The following is a 20,033-nucleotide window of genomic DNA, read 5'->3' on the forward strand; positions in this document are numbered from 1 at the left end:
TTTGCTTGAAGGAATGAAAATTGAAGGTACATTGACGTTGATTAGAGCTTTTCGGTGTGAAGTCTGTAACAAGAGGAAGAGTGAATGCTTAGGAAAGGTAATTTTGAAGTGAATGTGGGTTTTAAAAGAAAAATGGAGAATGTTTAAACACTTACCGTTTTGTCTGTAAAGATGTAAATCAGTTATGGAAAGGTTAGTTGAAGAAAAACAACGTTATGTGAATGTTCATTTATTTCTTTGACTGTCATGGTGTTAATCAGTTGCTACAGTAGCGTTGAATGACTGACACTTGTGCTTCTAGTATTGTATCGATGTGAGCATGGCGGAGGAGGGTGTGGTGGAGGGGAGGGGGGAGCGGGGCGTTAAGTTTATATGTTGTTGGTTGCGAGAGATTTGCATGGTCGGACGGGGGGGGGGGATAGTGTTGAGTTGCGGGAGATTTCCGGGGGCGGGGCGGACATGAAGGGAGTCATATTAGTTAAAGTAGTGGAGGTTCTAGAAAATGTTAATTTAAAGTTAAAAATTCCATTGTTCCGTATTGAAGGATATTACAGTTAAAATTGAAATAATTGATAAAGAGATTCAAATTATTCAATACAAAAGAATAAGAAATATAGTGAATTACATTCTTACTTAATAATAAGTAGAAGTGGTACCGGTTTTGACCCTAGTCCAGGTCATCATCAGCCGATTAAAACATGAAAAACAATGCATAGGAAAAGGAGATAAAAGATCAAGTACACTCCGGATCAGTAGAAGAGGCGATATAAAAATGAATGGGGGTAGACACTGTAAAATTCAGAAGAAGTAAAATGTAAGTCACTTAAAAGAAAACAGTGCGTAATTTTCTGAGCGGCAGTATGGCACACGCAGTGTTAGGCAAAGTCTTATAATGTTTATGAATAGTGGAGAACGGTTAAATGAACTAGTTTTTAAACAATGTCAGGCACAAAGTCATATCATAATCGAACACATACGAAGATCCATAATCATGCAGGAGTTGAAGATGAGATCTATTGAAGTAACTTGCCAGCTCCCGGCGATCAGCGCGATATATTTAACATCAGGCACTGTGGTTTCAAACGCCAACGTAAAATGGAGAATAGCTTCATGATCCAGTAATTTTCTTTGGTTGCAGGAAAGTAAGTATATAGATAAATATAATATAATTCAATATAATTGAATAAGTAATTGTGCTCCTATAGAATTCTTAGAAGAGTTGACGTGAAAAAAACAATTTAAGAGAAAAAAATATAGTAAAAAGCGCAATACCGGAAACAAATGAAAAGATATATGCACAGTGCGCAATTTTTAAAACGTAAAAAATTCAGGTCATTATTGAAGTAGTCAAAATCGGCACAAGGCAGGAGTTGAGTATGAATGAGAAGAACCGAAATGAAGGTGGAATTGATATTTTTTTAAAAAGAAAAGATAGAATAAATTAATAGAGGAAGAGGAATAGTGGAATAAGAGAAGAATAAAAGAAATTGAAGTTAAATGGTGTTGAAGGATAAGATAGGGAGATGAAGGAGGGGTAGTTTAGGGTGGGTTATTGGAGGTAGAAAATGTGGGTAGGAAATTTGTAAGGCATGGAAAATAGAACTGGGGTTTTGAAATTTAGAAGTTTTGAGAAGACGAATTAGGAATTAGGAAGAATGATGAAGAGGATGTTGGAGAAATTATTATTATTGATTTTTGTGTTTCCTAAGAAGTCAAGGTTCTCAATAATAATTATTTTACCTTTGATAACACCATTTATCGACAACATGGCTTGGCTATGGGCTCACCAGCTTCAGGCATTCTTGCTGAAATTTACCTCATCCTCTTTTGGGCCAGATATGTCGACGACACTTTGGTAATTTTAAATGAAGAATCAACCAACGTAGCCTCTACACTTATTCATCTCAACAACTTAGACCCTAACATTAAATTCACCCTCGAATCAGAACACAACCAAACTCTTAACTTTCTAGACTTAACTATCACTAGACATCCTTCTTCTTTATCTTACAAAATATTCGGAAAACCAACCCAAACAGCAACCACAATACGGCAAGATTCTTCGCACCCTCAAGCACATAAACATGCTACTTATAACAGCTTAATTTTTCGTGCCTTCAACACCCCTATGTCTAAAAAAGATTTAAATAATGAATTGAACACCATCCGTAACATCGCTAAATTCAATGGCTTTAACAATTCCTTCATAAACCGCATCATCAACAAATTCAAACACCGTCCTAAAACCACTTTATCTAAAGACATAACAAAACAAACTGCATTTTCCACTTTCACTTAAGATGCTTATAAAATAACTAATATTTTTTAAAAACACAACATGAAAATTTCTTTTAGAACTAACAATAGAAATTTGGATTTTTTACACAACTCTAAATCACTAAATAAATCTAATGCTTTTTCTAAATCTGGAGTGTACAGATTCAAATGTAACAACTGCAGCTCCTCATACATCGGTCAAACTGGCCGTAACTTCAATATCAGGTACTCCGAACATATCAATGCCATTAAATACAATAGATTCTCCGCCATAGGACAACACATACAAGACTCCAAGCATAGTTACACCAATATTGAAAAAGACATGAAAATTCTTAAAATCATAAACAAAGGTCCCCTCTTAAACACTACTGAAAATTGCTTTATTCACCTTGACCAATACTTCAACCCAAATTTCAATTTAAACGACATTTCTGAAAAACCCAACATCCTTTTCGACTTCCTAATTCTTCTTTGATTGGAATAATAACAGTAAGTTATTTATTAAATAGACCACCTAATCAATGCAAAGTCTAGTCTTGGATGATTTACATAGATTTGTTAACTAATAGTGGTACATGTTTCGCCTTGTATGAAGGCATCATCAGCCACTGTCTTAACCTTAGATTGAAAATAAGCGTCTAATTAACATGTAATAATGAAATGAATTTTAAAAATCTTGAAGAGATTTGAAGTAAAATAACATTAAAAATAACAATGATGGTTTAAAAATATACAATGTGATGAGTTACAATGGTGGGAAGTATTAACAAAATTAACATTAGGAGGCTGCTATAATAAGTACAATGGATAAAACAACAGACTGTTATACAACAAGTAGTAAGATTTCTATGAAAATAAAGTTGACTGTCTGGCGGTTACAATTAGACGATGGCGAAAAAAGCCCAGCTGAAAAACTAAGGCCTCATAAGTAACTAATTTGGTGAATCTAGGCGAGGTTAGGGCAGACTCCTGTATGAAAAGCAAATCGGAACATTATGGAAATTTTAGCAGGACGGAATTCAAGAGTGCTTACCGGAGGAGAGTGCCATCCCGGAAACCGGGAGACGTCAACCAGATAGGCTGCTCGCAGACAGGTAAACCAAGACCGACAGAATTCAGGATACAGAATTAATTCGAACACTGCCTCGTTCACTATATATAGGAATTTCCGCCCTTGGATGCAGCCAATCAGCGTGTACGAGTTCCCTATCGCCACCTAGACTCACAAATCATAACCTTACTTTCGATCGCGAACTTTGACTAACATTCTAGAATATGCCTGATCGCGAATGTCGTATTTCCAGAACAGTCAGAAATATTTTCTAGAATACACTACAAACAAAGTAACACACCCTGTACAAAAGTTATGAAACTTTCTGGATCCTTCCAGGAACTATAGAACAGAATTCTACTATTTACAAATGCCTATGTTACAATGTTATACAGTACAGGTTAGGTCATTAAAAATAAAACATATCGTATTTTACAAATAAATTAAAAGTAATAAACTTCATTGTTAGGTTCCGTATTGAGTTGAGACTGTGCTTAAAGTAAATACAAAATTTTTATTTTAATATTCCACCTTCTCAATACTAAAAAATCATTTGATGTTTTTACAAAAACATTACAATGACGTTAAAAGGTACTAGTTTCGGTCCACTGTGGACCATCATCAGCCTAGCCAAATTACAACAGTAAAAGACATGGTGATAAAAATAGTATGGAGAAATGAGAGAGGATCTAGAAGGATGGGATGGTGGTGGAATGACAGATAAAAGTGAAAAAACCGTATTTGCGAATAATGATAAAAGTAACAGAAGTGTTCACAATGACAAGTAAAATCTTGTGAAGTCACATAAAAACTCTTGATGAGATAGTCTTTGGTTGGCAGTTGCTCCTGTGTTGCACGATTGACATATATAACTACGTATATGCTTCTAGAAAGTTGTAGATGTAAGTTCCACTTTTGCGTAGAGGGAAGAATTGTCCGATGAGACTAGCACCAGATTAAAATTGACAAAGTTGAACCTGTTCTATGGTGGAATTAAAGGCTTTCTGTGTTAAACAGAAGTAGTCTCAGTTCAATCGGGACCCCAATGAACCTGGGGAAAGAAGATAGTATTAACGCGGGTAATCGGATAGAGAACAAGCGAGGCACCGGAAAATATAAACGATGACTCACCTTGCGCTGCGTGGAACAAGCTTGCTGGATTGAATGCAACTTACGGAGTGAGCGTAGCGCGGAGTAGATCAGCAGGAAAGGGGTAGGTGAATACGGAGGGGAGGAATGACGTAAGTGGTGGAGGGTGGGAGGGATGGGAAAGGTTCAAGGCGGGGTGGACGGGAGAGGAAGTGATGGCGTTTGTATCGTCGGGGGACCCTTAATTGACTTAAAAAAAGAATTTTGAATGACCGATTTGTTTTTTCTGTAATAAGTAATGAAAAGGTCAAATAAAATGTTGGGTTTCTCAGTTATTTCGTTAAGATTATAGTTGGCATTAAAGTATTGATCTAAATGAATGTAAAAGTTCTCCATTATATTGAGTAGAGGTCCTTTCTTAGCTATTGAGAATGTCCACGTCTGTTTCAATATTCGTGAATTTGTGGTTATAGTCGACCATATGTTGGCCAATAGCTGGAAATTTTGTTGTATCTGACTGCATTGAAATGTTCTAAATATCTAATGTTGAAGCTCCGGCCGGTTTGCCCCACATAAGAAATATTAGAGCATGTATTACATTTAATCCTGTAGACGCCTGATTTTGTGTACCTATTTATTTTATTAATATGTGATGTGTTATGTAAGATTTGTGTGTTGTTGTTGTTGTTGGTTTTAAAGGCCATTTTCATACCTTTTTTCTTTAAAACATTGGTGATCTTGTGAATTCCATTGACGTAAGTGAAGATGGAAAAAGAGTCATGTTTAGGTGGTTCTTTTTTAAGTGTGGTCTTGGGGCGAAATTTATGTTTGTTAATGATGTTTTCTATGAAATGGCTATTGAAGCCATTGAATCTGGCAATGTAGCGGATAGTATTCAATTCGGTATGAAGATCTTTTTTATTCATAGGAACGTTGAATGCTCTATGTACAATGTTATATGTTGCTGCTTTGTGGGGGAGGGGGTGAGCTGAATCTTGTCGGATTGTGACGGCCGATTGGGTGGGCTTTCTGTAGATTTTGTAGGTTAAAGATTCCTGTTGTCTAGTGATCGTAATATCCAGAAAATTGATTTTTTGATCTACTTCTGACTCCAATGTGAATTTAATACGCGGATCGATGTTATTAAGTGTTTGGAGTGTGGTGTGAGCATCTTCCAAGTTCTCGTTGATAACTACTAGGACATCGTCGACGTACGTAGCCCAAAGGAGAATATTGTCGAATGTACTAACCGATTTGAAGTTCCTGCACACCCTAAACAAAAAAATTAAAGACAACGACCTAATCGTGACCAAGGCCGATAAAGGCAACACGACCGTAATCATCGATAAGAATGAATATATCAGTAAAATGTCAGATTTCTTTAAAGATAGTTCCTTTTCCATAATTAAAAAAGACCCCACACAAAAAGTCCAAAGACTCCTTAAACAAACCTTAAAAAACTCCTTCCTACTCACTGAACATGAAAAAAGCCAGCTTATAAGTATGAACCCTAGGCTTCCTACGGCTAGAGCTCTTCCAAAAATTCATAAGGCAGGTGCTCCCATTCGTCCAATCATCAATATTAGACCGAGCCCTTTATATAAAACCGCACAATTTATTCAAAAGTTCCTAAGCAAAAATTACCGTTTTTCATCCAATAAATCGGTTAGAAATACCTTTGAATTAATAGACAAACTTAATAAATTTAACATGCAACCTCATTACTCACTTCACTCCTTTGATATCGTAAACATGTACCCAAACATTCCAATTTCTAAATTAATTCCCATCATCAAAAGTAACTTATACAAAAACAGTCATTTGAGTAAATTGGAAATTCAAGATTTCATTACATTGTTGAAATTAGTCGTAAACAACTTTTTTACGTTTAATGGTACCATCTATCAACAAAACGGTCTGGCAATGGGTTCACCTGCACCAGGCATTCTCGCAGAAATCTATCTGGACTTTCTCGAGAATACTAAAATCGACAATAAATTCGACAATATTCTCCTTTGGGCTAGGTATGTCGACGATGTCCTAGTAGTTATCAACGAGAACTTGGAAGATGCTCACACCACACTCCAAACACTTAATAACATCGATCCGCATATTAAATTCACATTGGAGTCAGAAGTAGATCAAAAAATCAATTTTCTGGATATTACGATCACTAGACAACAGGAATCTTTAACCTACAAGATCTACAGAAAGCCCACCCAATCGGCCGTCACAATCCGACAAGATTCAGCTCACCCCCTCCCCCACAAAGCAGCAACATATAACAGTCTTGTACATAGAGCATTCAACGTTCCTATGAATAAAAAAGATCTTCATACCGAATTGAATACTATCCGCTACATTGCCAGATTCAATGGCTTCAATAGCCATTTCATAGAAAACATCATTAACAAACATAAATTTCGCCCCAAGACCACACTTAAAAAAGAACCACCTAAACATGACTCTTTTTCCATCTTCACTTACGTCAATGGAATTCACAAGATCACCAATGTTTTAAAGAAAAAAGGTATGAAAATAGCCTTTAAAACCAACAACAACAACAACACACAAATCTTACATAACACATCACATATTAATAAAATAAATAGGTACACAAAATCAGGCGTCTACAGGATTAAATGTAATACATGCTCTAATATTTCTTATGTGGGGCAAACCGGCCGGAGCTTCAACATTAGATATTTAGAACATTTCAATGCAGTCAGATACAACAAAATTTCCAGCTATTGGCCAACATATGGTCGACTATAACCACAAATTCACGAATATTGAAACAGACATGGACATTCTCAAAATAGCTAAGAAAGGACCTCTACTCAATATAATAGAGATCTTTTACATTCATTTAGATCAATACTTAATGCCAACTATAACCTTAACGAAATAACTGAGAAACCCAACATTTTATTTGACCTTTTCATGACTTATTACAGAAAAAACAAATCGGTCCTTCAAAATTCTTTTTTTTAAGTCAATTAAGGGTCCCCCGACGATACAAACACCATCACTTCCTCTCCCGTCCACCCCGCCTTGAACCTTTCCCATCCCTCCCACCCTCCACCACTTACGTCATTCCTCCCCTCCGTATTCACCTACCCCTTTCCTGCTGATCTACTCCGCGCTACGCTCACTCCGTAAGTTGCATTCAATCCAGCAAGCTTGTTCCACACAGCGCAAGGTGAGTCATCGTTTATATTTTCCGGTGCCTCGCTTGTTCTCTATCCGATTACCCGCGTTAATACTATCTTCTTTCCCCAGGTTCATTGGGGTCCCGATTGAACTGAGACTACTTCTGTTTAACACAGAAAGCCTTTAATTCCACCATAGAACAGGTTCAACTTTGTCAATTTTAATCTGGTGCTAGTCTCATCGGACAATTCTTCCCTCATTTAAACATAGGAATTTCATTTTGACCGTATTGAACTGAAAAAGGATGTTAGGAAAAACTTAAAACGGTCCACCTTTTCAATACAAAAATGTTATATTTATTTATAACATGTATTTGCACTTGGAACTAGTTTCAACGCTGTGTTTATAAGATGTGTATTGTTTAATGTAACGCCTTGTGTAATATAAATGCCTACATCTTGCCTATTTCCCACATTTTGGCTGATGACGCAAACACAGCGTCGAAACTAGTTCCAAGTGCAAATACATGTTATAAATAAATATAACATTTTTGTATTGAAAAGGTGGACCGTTTTAAGTTTTTCCTAAATTCTTCCCTCTACGCAAAAGTGGAACTTACATCTACAACTTTCTAGAAGCATATACGTAGTTATATATGTCAATCGTGCAACACAGGAGCAGCTGCCAACCAAAGACTATCTCATCAAGAGTTTTTACGTGACTTCACAAGATTTTACTTGTCATTGTGAACACTTCTGTTACTTTTATCATTATTCGCAAATACGGTTTTTTCACTTTTATCTGTCATTCCACCACCATCCCATCCTTCTAGATCCTCTCTCATTTCTCCATACTATTTTTATCACCATGTCTTTTACTGTTGTAATTTGGCTAGGCTGATGATGGTCCACAGTGGACCGAAACTAGTACCTTTTAACGTCATTGTAATGTTTTTGTAAAAACATCAAATGATTTTTTAGTATTGAGAAGGTGGAATATTAAAATAAAAATTTTGTTTTTACAAATAAGGTCTTAAAAAAAACACTTTCCACTTGCACTACATAGTTCACTTGTGACAATAATAATAATAATTTCCCTAAGAAATTTAATCAAATGAAAATCCACAGCCTATTTCCAGTCATTCGACCAGGTCAGGAATGGAATGGATGAAGCCCCCATCTAGCGGAGAGGATAGGAATTGTGCCGGTTGCCGAAGCCTGTCGCACTCCTCTGTAGCAATGATTGATGAATGAATGACAGAAGAAATTAAATGATAGTCTAGAGTACTGCTGGAAAGAAATATGACATTGAAAACCAGAGTACCCGGAGAAAAACCTGTCCTGCCTCCGCTTTGTCCAGCACAAATCCAACATGGATATTTAACCAAATATTATACATATTTTATAGTGTGTTAAAATGAAAGTATAATACACTTTAGGCGGTGACAACACGTATCGAAGCAGGAAAAAGAAATCTAATAAACATGGGTTTTACAACACAAGTTCTGAGATCTGAACTCGTGTTTATAAGAGGTGCCTAATGTGATGTCGTTCATGGCAATGCCTTTCTCAGCCCTGTATAACATCAGACTACCCCTGACATGGAATGGAAACAATCTGGTTTCTCACCAATGCAAGTGAAGTTCAAATCCCGGCCAAGGTATATGGGTTTTGCTGTGTAGTTTAATAAAAAGAGCAACTTTGGCCACATACTGTAGCTATCACCTTGCAGTCGGGAGATAGTGGGTTCGAACCCCCCCTCCCTGTCGGCAGCCATGAAGATGGTTTTCCATGGTTTCCCATTTTCACTCCAGGCAAATGCTGGGGCTGTACCTTAATTAAGGCCATGGTCGCTTCCTTCCCACTCCTAGCACTTTTCTATTCCATCGTCGCCACAAGACGGACGTAAAAGAAATTCAAAAATGTTTAAACAAGTAATAAGGAATACTGTAGGTCCAAGTTTTACAAAAAGAACATTGCGTGTGTAACATATTGAATGGTGCTACAATAAAATTAATAGTAAAATCCAAGGAGATATGACATCCCTTTTCTTCCGGGGTTACAAACCCATGGACGAGCTTAGAACCAGAAACATCATTACAGCCCAAAAGGTCTTGCACGTGGAGTAGATTTTCAATCTATATAAATAAAATCATAATGACCATGTGTGTGTACATTGAATATTTTGGGGAAGTTTTCATACAGTTATCTGTTTCAGGTCTAAAACTGCATATTTTTAGTCATAGGTTAAGAAGGAAGGAAAAGAAAGTGCCTTACAAATTCAATCTCTCCACTGCCTTCCTAGTCCTAGTAGAGCACCATTTTCTCTCCTTCAGGCGTCGCGGTTGGCTGCGAACCCGTATTGCCTGGTCCAGTGCCGGACCTCCACAGGGCAGGCTGCAGGGCAGAGTCTGTATCGGCTGAAGTGGCCATCACAATCTGGTTGTCGGTGTCACTGGTAGAGTAACTGTTGTCATTATGATTGGTCATCCTTTCTGGATGATGTAAAGGGAAAGGGACGAAGACTGTAGTTGGGTGTCTCTTGAACTGAAGGTCCACAAGACTTCATCTGGCCGATATGCCTTCGCCATAATTGGCCACTGACAGATAGTTTGTAGTTCAGCACTCCATCCTTACTTAGGACTGTACCTATGACATTTTTTATTGGGAGACCTGTAGTCACCCTTTCACCTTCGGAGAAATACCCGCGTCCTTAATGGAATCCTGTTTCAGGATGTCCAGTCTGAACCGTATCTGAAGTTTGAAAACCACTGGTAGACAAGCACATCATCATTCTTGTCCAAATTTAGCTGGTTGGGGTGAACACGTTTCAAATTAGATGTTCCTCCTCCTGATGCAAGGGAACGCTCACACACTTTACACTTGGCCCACTTCTTGCTCGTGTCTCGTTCGAAGAATGACCAACCTACTGATTGACGTCGCAGCATTTAGTCGAAAAATGCGGAAACTAACGTCCTCCGGTTACTTCACTGCCACACGGATATCTCTGGAAGGGCTCTGTAATCGCTACTACCGCTTCAATCACTCCGAGCAGGCACTTCTCTCCAGTCCTAGCCGGATAAGGAACAAAAGTTTGCAATAAAAAGCTGCAAATTACACTGGAATTTCCATTAGTACACAAGTGAAAGGATGCTATTTCACTATGAGATCTCCATAGGCCTTTTCTAAATCAAAGAAAACAGTGACCAAATGCTGTTCCTTGACGGAACTCTCCAGGCATGCCAAGTGGTCAGTGATGGAGCAGGCAGCTCATAAACCACATTATTACTTGGAAAATATTCTCTTTTCTCCAATAACCACACTAGTCAGCAATTCATCATCTCTCAAATAGTTTACACAGACAGTTAGCATACCTGGGATCTTTGTCAGGCTTGAGGAGAGGAATTACTATTCCCTCTCGGCACTCACTCTCTAGCCAGATTCGGTTGAATACTGCAAGAAGAGCCAGGAATCTCCTGGAACCAGACATCTGCAAAATGACTTGCTAGATGATTAGCCATGGTGACGATACTGCCTGCAATGGAAATTCTTGGTATTAAGGATGCCCTTGCATGTGTCAAATGTTAGTCCACACTTGAAATGATGGCATATGTGATGTCATGGACGACTCATATCTTTCACATGAAGCATCTGTTGAATAAGAACTTACGCCTTAACGTGAAGTTTTTAAAATGTTACAAATTTGGCCACAGTAGGCTGCCTACGTTAGTGTTTATCAGCATGACATTGTTCTTTTATAGCTGCTGCAATTTCTTCGTTTCTTCGTTCCATCAAGGAATGCATTTTCTTCTAAAAGTCCCAGGAAAAGATGGAGTGGACTCCTCAGCAGCAACAAGAATAACTTCTATGTTATATGTTAAATCATTATTTATGTTCCGGCTATTTACGTCAAAGACAGCTAGTGATGTGAACCTTGGCCAAACAGCACGTTTAAGAATCCATCGGGGAGGAAACCCTGCTGGATTTCTGTTTAAGTAAGAATAAAGGGGAAATGGTCACTGTCACAGAGGTGATCGTGTAGATCCCACCGAAGCAGGGGAACTACCATATGGCTGCAATGTGGAAGAACGTACTGTGTGCTACGGTGAAATGTGTTGGTTCTCCTGTATTCAAAATGCATAAATCCAGCTCTCCTATTAAATGTTTAAAATCCCTGTCCCTGGGGCAAGGCATTTCAGACCCCATAATAGGTGGTGGGCGTTAAAAAAATCAATAACAGGAAACCAGGTGGCAGGTAACCTACAAGTTCAATTACATCATTGATTTTTTTAAGAGGCTGGCCTCGTGGAAAATAAACATTACAAACCATAGTTATGTCAGGCAATGTAAAAAGCACTCAAAGACATTTTTAGCAATTATCTAGCTATCAGTAAATGGAATTCCAAGCATTTAGTTTATTTTTGGTTTTAAAAAACTGACAACCAAGGAAGCAAAGGAAGTGAAATACAAATACAGACAATACTTACTCGCTCAGCATCAGTCAAATGTTCTCCATGTAAGCTGCCAATGTTATCAGTCCTTAAGGCAAAAAATTCCTCAGGTTTTAGCTTCCTCTTCGATAGGCCTGCAGCGTCCAAGACTGAAGATCTGAGAACAAACAACAATATTACACTCGTCACTCTCTAACAACCATCTTCCAATATAGTCAAGCATTTTGGTGTCGAGGGCTGGTATGTTGTTGCGTTACACTGTGTTCTATGGAAAAATTTGTTTTTGTTACGGGTTTAAAGTGGCAGGCGAGAAGCCTTGCCTGGGAAAACCATCTTCGGAGCTGAATTCGCCATCTCCCGAGTGCGAGCTCACAGCTATGCGACCCTAACTGCGTGGTCAAGTCACTCAGTTATTCTAAGGAAAATATCCCATGCCAAAATAGTTTTATTTCACAAAAACAACCATTTGACATAGACTTCATAGAGCACTGTCCTTAGGTATCCTTATGTCAGCTGTGTTAATGTAACATGAAGTCTTGAAATCTTTCAAGAAACACGACGGGAAAGAGGTTATTTTGCAGTTATCAGGCACAAGTGCTAGGACATAAGAAGAAAAGCCCTTGTGATGAGATTCCAGAGAACATACACACCTTGCACGTCATATTCTAAAACTAGTATTGTACAGTAAATACAGACGAGTATTCAGCTTTCAGGCCCTTTACAATGCCACACATCGGACATCACATTCAAAGTACAGTATATTTCTCCCTGCAAAGTATAACCAAAATATGACTAAATTTGACCGAAATATCATGAAAACAATTTATAAAATGCCCTGTAAAATACAGTAGATGTCTGTTATAGCGAGAATTCATAACTTTACAAAGGTGAAAAATGATTCTAATAGCTTGTAATAGAATACATAACGGCGAAAAACTTATTCGCTACTACGGATTGTCATTATATCTGATTTTTATGAAAGATGGGGGGGGGGGGGAGGGGGACATACACACATTAAAACAGGTATGAAACGGCAATCAGTTTGTTTGTTCAAAACTTACGTTTTCGCAGATTTCAAAACTACGACTTCCTAGTTATTTTTCTAATTCCGAGAAAATGTGAACGCGTATGTTGAAATTCAATCTGAAAAACTGGAGTAGTATCCACTAACTTAACCTACATCTTTCAAGCGCTGGTAGAGTAATGATAAACAATTTCCTATACATTTACATGCCAATAGCCTTTAAAAAATTTAACTAGACAGTAGAAAATACAGTAAAACCTCCACAATAGATTTTCTTACGATGATTTCTCCCTTAGAACATCGTACATTCGAAGTCCTAGTTCACATCTTGATTTATGAATTTCATTTTCCGTACTGACATTTACCAATCTTCATAAAAGGAAAGAAAAATTCCACCTAATCAATACATTTATTTTCTTGTAAAGTATTACAATCTAGGACCGGTTTCGACCCTTCGTAGGTCATCTTCAGCTATATCAGAATCACACTTGCATTTCTATCTTATACCTCTGAAAGACCTTCATGATATATTGTTTCATAATTTTCAGTGAAAACTTATCTTAAAAACTTACAAATTTCTAAGCGTTGTGTTAAAATTAAAAATTAAAATTACAAAACTTTGTCTGGTATATACATGCCCTTGGGCTGACAGAATGCATCCTTGGGTTGATTAAGCATCTACCTTAGGTATTGTTGCTTATTCTGTTGAATCGAATCCCTTTTATACTTATGTACAATCGTGAATAGACTATCAGTAAAATTTGATAAATAAAGCTTGCGTGATAATTATAATAAAATATCATGTTACATCTTTATACCTTATTGCTGGAGTGATATTATTTTAGGCAAAATATAAATGCGTGTTGACCTCTATAAAATATTTTACATAAACACACTAATGTATTTTAAAGTCTAATCATTGTACTTTAAAGTCTAAAATACTTATTACTTGGATCTTGCATTGTTATGTGGTAAAATATTATAACAATTTGTCTTATATAACATCAGATATTGATAATGTCAGTTCCTTCTTGCATAAAATTACAAGTTTCATATTATGTTGATTATGTATTGTATAAAACATAAATGTCTATTAAATTGAATGCTTATCATTTACTACAGAAGTTTTAAAAACACTTGAATGTCTAGTAATATAGTCAGTGTGTTTAGTGACACTGAAACGTGTTAGCCTTGATTCTTGCGTTATATTTCCATAATTGCCTTTTTTTAAATCTATGTCGAATGTTGATCTTTATAGGTTCCATTTGTAAATAACAGCACTTTCCTATAATTGTGAAATGGATCAATATAAGCTTGATACGTGTTAAATTATGGAATATATGTGTGATTCAGTTCTGGCCTAACTTCTGGAGTTTTCTCCCATCAAATGCCATAAGACTGTGGTGGTTCCTTTCCCTTTTTTAAGGCTGGTAAAGTCTGTAAGCCAAAATGAATGAAGTGAGTTAGATTTCAATAAAAGTGTAATATTGTGTGAATTTGTAAAACCTAAATTAATTTACTTACTGCTGGATGTTTGAAATGCAAGTTTCTTGGCCGTTTGACGAGTAATGTACCTCATACTGATGGTTCTAGTGTTGTCTGTTGTGAGAGGGGCGGAGGGATAAGTAGGGGAGGTTGTTACGTGTGTATGGGCGGAGTCACTGAGGTTCGCTGTCTGCGCCGTAGCTTGTGTATGACGTCGTCTGTTGACTATTTTGACGTAGTCGTTTTTTAAGATAGGAACGATTTTATTGAACAAAATATTAGTTTTCTCAGATAACTCATTTATGTTATAATTAGTTTTTGCATACTGATCTAGTGTTATATATAATTCTTCACTTATATTAAGCAAAGGACCTTTAGGTTCTACATTTAATATTTTTAAATCGTTATTTATGTCCGTAAAATTGTGCTTATATTCATGCATATGTTGCCCTATTGCCGAGAAATGATTATGCCTAATTGCGTTTATGTGCTCATTATATCTAGTCGTGAAATTCCTGCCCGTACGCCCCACATAAGTTGTTAAACAGTTGTTACATTCCATTCGGTAGACTCCTGATTGAAGATATTTGTTACTACTATTTACTGATTTGCTATTATATATGATATGCCTATTATTTTGTGTAGTCTTAAATGCTATTTTAATGTTATGCTTCCTCAGAACATTGGTTAGTGAATATACGCCCGTATTATTGAAAGTGAAAGTTGCGTAATTTTTTCTGGGTTGATATGTTTTCGTCAGAGTGTTGTTGGGTCGTGATTTGAACTTACGAATGATGGAATTATACTATAACCATTTTTTTGAGCTATTTCGTGAATACATCATCCACAAATCTGCACCAGAAAGATATTCCTTCAATTTTACTAAATGCAGTATGTTCTAAGTAGTCTAAGTATATATCTGCTATTATCCCGGAGGCGGGTGATCCCACAGGTAGACCTGTTTGTTGATAAATTGTATTGTGAAATTTAAAGAAATTGTTATTGACTGCAAATTTAAGTAATATCATAAATTCCTCAATTTCCAATGTGCTTAATTTACTATATGTTTTGAGATTAGTTCTGATTATGTCATCGACAACAGAACAACCAACGAAAATGCAATATTGGATAAAATAAATGCCATAGATACATGTATACAATTCGCCAAGGAATCTGAGAGTAACGGTCAACTAAATTACCTAGATCTAACGGTTACTAGACACGAAAAACATCTCACCTTCAAAATTTACTGGAAACCTACACATACAATAAACACCATAAAAATAGATTCTAATCACCCTAATCCACAAAAAAATGCAGCATATCAAAGTATGATTTATAGAGCGTTTAATATACCGATGTCAAAAGCAGATCTCAAAGATGAACTACAACTAATTCACGAAATAGCTCAAAAAAAATGGTTATAGTAAAGAAATGGTTAATTCCATCATTCGTAAGTTCAAATCACGACCCAACACCACTCTGACGAAAACATATCAACCCAGAAAATATTACGCAACTTTCACTTTCAATAATACGGGTGTATATTCACTAACCAATGTTCTGAGGAAGCATAACATTAAAATAGCATTTAAGACTACACAAAATAATAGGCATGTCATATATAATAGCAAATCAGTAAATAGTAGTAACAAATATCTTCAATCAGGAGTCTACCGAATGGAATGTAACAACTGTTTAACAAGTTATGTCGGGCGTACGGGCAGGAATTTCACGACTAGATATAATGAGCACGTAAACGGAATTAGGCATAATCATTTCTCGGCAATAGGGCAACATATGCATGAATATAAGCACAATTTTACGGACATAAATAACGATTTAAAAATATTAAATGTAGAACCTAAAGGTCCTTTGCTTAATATAAGTGAAGAATTATATATAACACTAGATCAGTATGCAAATCCTAAATATAACATAAATGAGTTATCTGAAAAAACTAATATTTTGTTCAATAAAATCGTTCCTATCTTAAAAAACGACTACGTCAAAATAGTCAACAGACGACGTCATACACAAGCTACGGCGCAGACAGCGAACCTCAGTGACTCCGCCCATACACACGTAACAACCTCCCCTACTTATCCCTCCGCCCCTCTCACAACAGACAACACTAGAACCATCAGTATGAGGTACATTACTCGTCAAACGGCCAAGAAACTTGCATTTCAAACATCCAGCAGTAAGTAAATTAATTTAGGATTTAAAAATTCACACAATATTACACTTCTATTGAAATCTAACTCACTTCATTCATTTTGGCTTACAGACTTTACCAGCCTTAAAAAAGGGAAAGGAACCACCACAGTCTTACGGCATTTGATGGGAGAAAACTCCAGAAGTTAGGCCAGAACTGAATCACACATATATTCCATAATTTAACACGTATCAAGCTTATATTGATCCATTTCACAATTATAGGAAAGTGCTGTTATTTACAAATTGAACCTATAAAGATCAACATTCGACATAGATTTAAAAAAAGGCAAATTATGGAAATATAACGCAAGAATCAAGGCCAACACGTTTCAGTGTCACTAAACACACTGACTATATTACTAGACATTCAAGTGTTTTTAAAACTTCTGTAGTAAATGATAAGCATTCAATTTAATAGACATTTATGTTTTATACAATACATAATCAACATAATATGAAACTTGTAATTTTATGCAAGAAGGAACTGACATTATCAATATCTGATGTTATATAAGACAAATTGTTATAATATTTTACCACATAACAATGCAAGATCCAAGTAATAAGTATTTTAGACTTTAAAGTACAATGATTAGACTTTAAAATACATTAGTGTGTTTATGTAAAATATTTTATAGAGGTCAACACGCATTTATATTTTGCCTAAAATAATATCACTCCAGCAATAAGGTATAAAGATGTAACATGATATTTTATTATAATTATCACGCAAGCTTTATTTATCAAATTTTACTGATAGTCTATTCACGATTGTACATAAGTATAAAAGGGATTCGATTCAACAGAATAAGCAACAATACCTAAGGTAGATGCTTAATCAACCCAAGGATGCATTCTGTCAGCCCAAGGGCATGTATATACCAGACAAAGTTTTGTAATTTTAATTTTTAATTTTAACACAACGCTTAGAAATTTGTAAGTTTTTAAGATAAGTTTTCACTGAAAATTATGAAACAATATATCATGAAGGTCTTTCAGAGGTATAAGATAGAAATGCAAGTGTGATTCTGATATAGCTGAGGATGACCTATGAAGGGTCGAAACCGGTCCTAGATTGTAATACTTTACAAGAAAATAAATGTATTGATTAGGTGGAATTTTTCTTTCCTTTTATGAAGTCCTGGTTCACGTCGTATTAAATCTATACACAGTATAAAAATACCTCACTTATTGTGTAACAAATTTTAACAGTTACTGCTTAGTATGATCACATTTTTCCTAGCCCTGAACATGTTCTTCGTCATCCCTGTGAAAGGAGCATGATTTCCAACAAAGATGAGAGCACTCGTAGCAGGAGGCCGGACGGAGAAAGTTCCTTGATAACGAGCAATGGTCTTAAGTTCTTAAACTTTACAGAGTAAGCCTCAGAAAAGTTCAATTTTGCTCTTCCGTTTTCACTGATATTGCTGAATAACCCAGTAAGGATGTTTGTGCTCGCATTAGGAATGTATTCTGTGTTGGGTAGCGAATATTTAACCTACATACAAATTAGGAACATAATCGTGTTAAGGTGACGAGCGTGGTGCGTATTTGTGCTGCACAGTTATCAATACTGGACAAATTGTGATATCACTTACTAATGAAGACAGAATTAACATGTAGGAAGTGGACAGGCATCAGCATCTAACAACAGTGACGCGTATGTTGAAACTACGCGACTCGAGTGGATCGAAGCATTCGAGATCATGGTCGAAGTAATACTCTCGCACATGGCCGGTTTTAACCTCCAACTAATTCACGGCCGAAGAATGTGTCCAGAAAACAACATTTTATAACCCACTGCTCCAAAATATAAGGCTTCAGCTGAGATTCGTTTTACAAAATTGTGACCAATGTAGAACAGCCATGTGCAGAGATCAATGAAACTACAGAAATCCTTGTCGTTACTTAATTTTGCCCTTGTCATCATTTTATGTAAAACAGCTGTTTGCGAAAACAAAAAGGGAACATTTAAAGACTGAAGAGCTTACATTGAAAGTTATTTTTTTAATTATTTTAATTCATGGGCATGAAGAAGAATTACTGAACTAAACTGTATTATCATTTTATATTCTGTACATCAAGAATTGTAATTTTGAAACGTGTTTGAAAAATTTAAAAGGGTCTTTATTTTTTATTACAAGATATTAGGATCACTCCGTATTGATGGTTTTCACTTTACAAAGGTAAAAAATTGAGTGTATCCTCCTAATTCAATACATCATTTAATCCCATCATTAGATGGAGTAATCAAATCCAAACATGTTTCGGCTCGTTTGAGCCATCTTCAGTGAAAAAGAGGAGGGGGGAATGAGTGAAATAATTTACATAATACAAGCTAAAAAATGCCAAAAAAAAAAAAATAATAATAAAGGAACAAATGAAACGACTGCTTACTATACTTATCCTTCTTGACTTCAGTAGCGCCTTTGACACTATAGACATTCAGACTATGATAAAGAAAATGGAACTACTAAATTTTGACCTGGCTGCGCTAAATCTTTTTAGTTCTTATTTGAGTAACCGTCAACAGCGTGTAACAGTAAACGACAAGGTCTCTAAATGGAAAATGAAACTTAGTGGTGCCCCACAGGGCAGTATTCTAGGGCCCTTCTTTTCTGTATTTATATCAATGACATATCATCTGTGACAGGAAATAACACACACCACCTCTATGCTGACGATCTTCAGGTTTATCGACACAGCAAGACTTCAGACTTAGATGAAACAATACAAGATATTAACAATGACCTCCGACAACTCAATATGTATGCACAACGAAATTCTCTTATACTAAACTCCACAAAATCTCAGGCAATCATAATTGGAACACGAAAATTACTGAACTGCTCAAACAATATTGCAATCCCGCCTATACTACTAAATGGTAACTTTATTCTCTACAATAAAAGAGTTAAAAATCTCGGCGTAATTATGAATGAAACACTTGATTGGTCTGGTCACACGAAAATCATCTGTAAAAGGATTTTGGGAGAGCTTCACCCTCTTAAACGGCAAAGGGATGTATTTCTATTTGAGCTTAAGGCCAAACTAATACAGACACTGGTTCTCCCTTTCTTGATTATTCTGACGTTCTAGTTGATATGACAAGAGAAGAAACACTTAAACTTCAACGAGCACTGAATTCCTGCCTGCGATTTATTTACAATATTGGGTACGATGTTCACATTACCCCATACCATAAGGCTCTCTCATGGCTGAAGTCTGATAAACGTCGGCAGCTACACATTTTAACGATGGTGTTTAAAGTACTAGCGGAA

General features: G+C 36.3%; 1 protein-coding gene across 1 annotated transcript in view; it reads right to left on the reverse strand.

Moving 5' to 3' along the window:
- The window catches only part of spd-2 (spindle defective 2), a 740,229-nt gene that overhangs the window by 559,843 nt on the left and 160,353 nt on the right, over positions 1-20,033 (reverse strand). The window contains exon 9 of the mRNA XM_067150605.2: positions 12,060-12,180. Within this exon, the coding sequence (XP_067006706.2) occupies positions 12,060-12,180 (121 nt within the window). The remainder of the gene's footprint in view (positions 1-12,059; positions 12,181-20,033) is intronic.

The sequence above is a fragment of the Anabrus simplex genome, chromosome 7 (genome assembly GCF_040414725.1).
Source record: "Anabrus simplex isolate iqAnaSimp1 chromosome 7, ASM4041472v1, whole genome shotgun sequence".
NCBI classification, from domain to species: domain Eukaryota; kingdom Metazoa; phylum Arthropoda; class Insecta; order Orthoptera; family Tettigoniidae; genus Anabrus; species Anabrus simplex.